Source organism: Arachis duranensis, chromosome 3 (genome assembly GCF_000817695.3).
Source record: "Arachis duranensis cultivar V14167 chromosome 3, aradu.V14167.gnm2.J7QH, whole genome shotgun sequence".
Lineage (NCBI taxonomy): Eukaryota > Viridiplantae > Streptophyta > Magnoliopsida > Fabales > Fabaceae > Arachis > Arachis duranensis.
The window spans coordinates 110,601,380-110,605,505 of NC_029774.3; the positions used below are offsets into that span (position 1 = coordinate 110,601,380).

At 35.8% G+C, this 4,126-nt stretch overlaps 1 protein-coding gene across 4 annotated transcripts in view; it reads left to right on the forward strand.

Annotated features, from left to right (window-relative positions):
- The window catches only part of LOC107480085 (oxysterol-binding protein-related protein 1B-like), a 4,215-nt gene extending 388 nt beyond the window's left edge, over positions 1-3,827 (forward strand). Inside the window, exons 1-10 of one of the 4 annotated variants that reach the window (XM_021138782.2) lie at positions 1-104; positions 178-507; positions 591-690; positions 903-1,228; positions 1,337-1,492; positions 1,705-1,872; positions 1,985-2,125; positions 2,315-2,551; positions 2,654-2,767; positions 3,082-3,827. The exon at positions 1-104 is cut by the window's left edge and continues 388 nt beyond it. In XM_021138782.2, the coding sequence (XP_020994441.1) occupies positions 1-104; positions 178-507; positions 591-690; positions 903-1,228; positions 1,337-1,492; positions 1,705-1,872; positions 1,985-2,125; positions 2,315-2,551; positions 2,654-2,767; positions 3,082-3,261 (1,856 nt within the window). In that variant the 3' untranslated portion in view covers positions 3,262-3,827. Of the gene's footprint in view, positions 105-177; positions 691-902; positions 1,229-1,336; positions 1,493-1,704; positions 1,873-1,984; positions 2,126-2,314; positions 2,552-2,653; positions 2,768-3,081 lie in introns of all 4 variants that reach the window. The other 3 variants (XM_052258771.1, XM_052258772.1, XM_052258770.1) reach the window with 3 other exon arrangements.
- Positions 3,828-4,126: the final 299 nt, after the last annotated feature.

Genomic DNA, 4,126 nt, shown 5'->3' on the forward strand with positions numbered 1-4,126 from the left:
TCGTCGGCCAAGAGTCTCTCCGTCGCTTCCCCGCCGATATCCGTTGCACTTCCCGCCAATCCCAACCCCAACCGGAACAACCCCTTGGCCAGTTCCATCTCAGGGTACGCTATTATCAGCATTTCTCTTGCAAGAATATACTATATCGTTACATGAAAATTGTTCATAATGATGCAGGTGTGTACGGCACGAGAGAACAAATCAGATGGGAAGAGGTTTTGTGTGTACACGGGGACAAAGAAAAAGATCCATTTGAAGGCAGAAAACAAGGAGGACCGTGCAACCTGGCTCGAGGCCCTGCAGGTCGTCAAGAACAGCACCATTCATAATAGTAATACTTTTTTTTCTCCTCGTTCTTCTTCGTCAGTGGTGGTTACCACCCACAGGTTGAGGCAGCGCCTCTTGGAGGAGGGTCTTACTGAGGCTGCTATCCAGGACAGTGAGGACATTATGAGAACTGAGCTATCACATGTTCTCAATAACAATCACTTGCATGTATTGGACACGGTACATGTCATTATTTCTGATTATGTTAACCATCAATTAGTGTGTACTATTGTATTCACTTCAACCACCTGTGTCTTTTCTAGACAGAAGATATTGACTTGGAAAACCCACACATTAAAAGCAAAAGTCAGAACTCAAGGGATGATGCCAATTCCTATCGAACCACATATGACAATAACAGTGGTGCGTATATATCTTGAATTAGCTGTACAATATACTTATGACTGTAAAGTGTTGGTAATGATAATGCTTTTAGTTGAGAATAGTGACATTCTTTCTGATTTAGTATATGGCCAGGTCCTTGTTATTCTAAATTGATCAAGCTATCATGTTGATCTCTCTAGGATCCATACAGCAGGTTTTAAATTTTTTTTAACTGTTTTGATATATTACAGAAGGAAGTGTTAGTGACCGTGATGCATTCTTTGATACGTTTGATATTCTTTCAACATGTTCTGAGAGTAGCACTGGATTTCAGCCTTATAGATTCGGCCTTGATTTGGAACATGAGGATGTTAGTCGACGAAAGAAGTTACCTGATCCTGTTGAAAAAGATAAAGGAGTCAGTTTGTGGTCAATAATAAAGGATAATATCGGGAAGGACCTTACAAGAATCTGTCTGCCGGTTTATTTCAATGAACCCCTCTCTTCATTGCAGAAATGTCTTGAAGATTTGGAGTATTCTTACCTTCTAGACCAAGCATATGCTTGGGGCAAAATGGTTATTTCCTTCTTGCAAGATATGCCATGGACATAGTTAATACAAAATTCTCTTGGGGGCAATTGTTGTCTATAACTGATTCTTATTACCATTCTACATGGTATACAGGGTAACAATGTCATGAGGATGATATGTGTGGCTGCATTTGCGGTTTCAGGGTATGCTTGCACTGATGGCAGGACTTGCAAACCATTCAATCCACTCTTGGGTGAGACATATGAGGCATTGTACCCAGAAAAAGGCATTCGCTTTATATCTGAGAAGGTATTCTATACTCACTTTGGCATTAACAATTAGTACTGCATTGTAGTTATATGTACTGTATATGTGTATATACTCTATATCTTATTGTTAAAAGTTCATTTGCAAGGATATATCATTGTCTCAACATCATGCTAAAGGCATTTTTTTCCCCCTAGTTTTGAAAATAACTGGTGGCTGGAAATAAAATACTTACGGTGCTCATGTTGAGATAGGTCAGTCATCACCCAATGATATTAGCATGCCATTGTGAGGGAAGAGGATGGACAATTTGGGGTGACAGCAATTTAAAAAGTAAATTTTGGGGTCGTTCAATTCATCTTGATCCTGTTGGTGTAATAACTTTGCAGTTTGATGATGGTGACGTCTTTCAGTGGAGCAAGGTATATGTGGATTTGATTGATGTGCATTTGTTACTGTTAGTTTAACAATGTCTCTTCCAAAAGATTGCCAGTTTTCTGTTTAAGATATTTAATTCAACATTTCTACCATCAGGTAACAACAGCAATTTACAACCTCATATTAGGAAAACTCTATTGTGACCATTATGGTACAATGAGGATAAAGGGGAACCGCGATTATTCTTGTATGCTTAAATTCAAGGAGCAATCAATCATCGAGAGAAACCCGCACCAGGTGCTTCTTCTATATATTTATGTGGTAGCAACAATAATGCTTTTGGTTTTACCCCTAGCAACCATATGGAAGGGTTGATGTATGCAGATTTTATTTCTCACAAAATGATGAGTTGAATAACTTTTGTTCTAGTTCATAGTCCGTAGACATGTAATATTTCTCATGCTTTGTAATTAAGTTTTGCTGCAGGTACGAGGAGTAGTGGAAGATAAGGAAGGCAAAAAAGTGGCAACTGTGTATGGAAAATGGAATGAAAGCTTGCAGTATGAAATTTTAGAGAATTCTAGTAAAGGAGAAGTAGAAGGGTCTAATGAGTCATCAAAATCACATCTAATATGGAAGAAGAGTGAGCCTTCCGAGTACCAAACAAGATATAACCTTACCAAGTTTGCTATTACACTAAATGAAATCACACCTGAACTAAAGGTAAACAATGTGATTCTATGTAATATTCTCTTTCGTTGAAAAAATCCTAGAACAAATCCTCATTGATGATTAGTGCTTAATTACATTTGAGTTGACAAACAGGAGAAGTTGCCACCAACCGATTCAAGATTAAGACCTGACCAAAGGTGTTTGGAGAACGGAGAGTATGAAAAGGCCAATGCTGAGAAGTTACGTTTGGAACAAAGACAACGGCAGGTATCATTGGTGCAACTTAATCAAATCAAATATTTGAAACTCATTGGATCACACTGTTGAGAATCATGGTGGTTTGTGAATAAAATATAGCTGAGAGAAAAATCAAGAATTAAAAAATTTGCTAAATAGTGGAAACGGCTGATTACAATTGAATTATGCTTTTATATAGGATGGTAAATATGGTGATTAGTTTCGGAAATATCTAACAAACATTCTAATATAATATCTATATATCTTTAATATATGTAGTGAATGAGATGAATTTGGTGGTTTTTGATAGTTGAGTAACAAAAGCGTCACTACTGTATTGGCAGGCAAGGAAGGTGCAAGAAAAGGGTTGGAATCCAAGGTGGTTTGCTATGGACAAAAATAGCCATACATACTGTTATGTTGGTGGATACTGGGAAGCTAGAGAAAAGGGCAACTGGGAAGCATGCCATGACATTTTTGGCCAACTACCTACTAATGATACTGATACTGATATTGATAAGTGATAATCATGACCCGAAACACTAATTCCCAAGTCAATTTTCCTGTGATCCTTGCCTACTCTACCTTCCTTAATCCTAGGCATATTTACAATCATTGCTTTAGTAATTTAAAGAGGCATGATTGATTAATGCCTAGCTATGAATATAGGTAATTTTGAGTGCACATATATATAGTGGCTAATCAATTCCAACTGCAACTTTTTTCGCAGTCAAAAGCTCAAATCAAAGTTGGGTTTTGGATTGAGTTTAACTTGGAGAAACACAGTATTTAACCAAGATAAAGCTAGATATACCTTGTAGGAAATTAAAGGAGAATCTAACGTATATATGCACTTTTTTTTATCTTTCTTTTCTTAATGTTTATTCTAATGAGCCATGGAAGTGATCTGTTTCTGAAGTTTTGTTGGGCGAAACGTAATATATGGGGTGGTCTTTCATTATTAAAGTTTTACCTTTCGGTGCAAGATTGGAAGTGGTTGATGATTGATAAATGTAAAATTTATTTAATGATTGTATTTATTATAATCCTTACTCTTGTCATTTTAATATAGATGCGCCTTTTCAGTTTCTTCAATAGAATAAAACTCCACTCAATCATTTTATCTATACCTGGGTTCAGAACATTTTTCTATTCATTCATATATTTATGTTGCCTCATGCTTATTGAAGCCGATTAACACGTACTCGGAATGGACACCACTCATATAAAAATGAAAAATATTTTTTTTAAAGTTATTTATTTAGTCACAATTGAAAAACATACTCTAAAAACATAAATTAACAAATAAAATATAAAGTATGAATGAAATTAAATATGTAAGAGAAAAAATAATTATATTAATAATTATAACTAATATTAATTCAAATT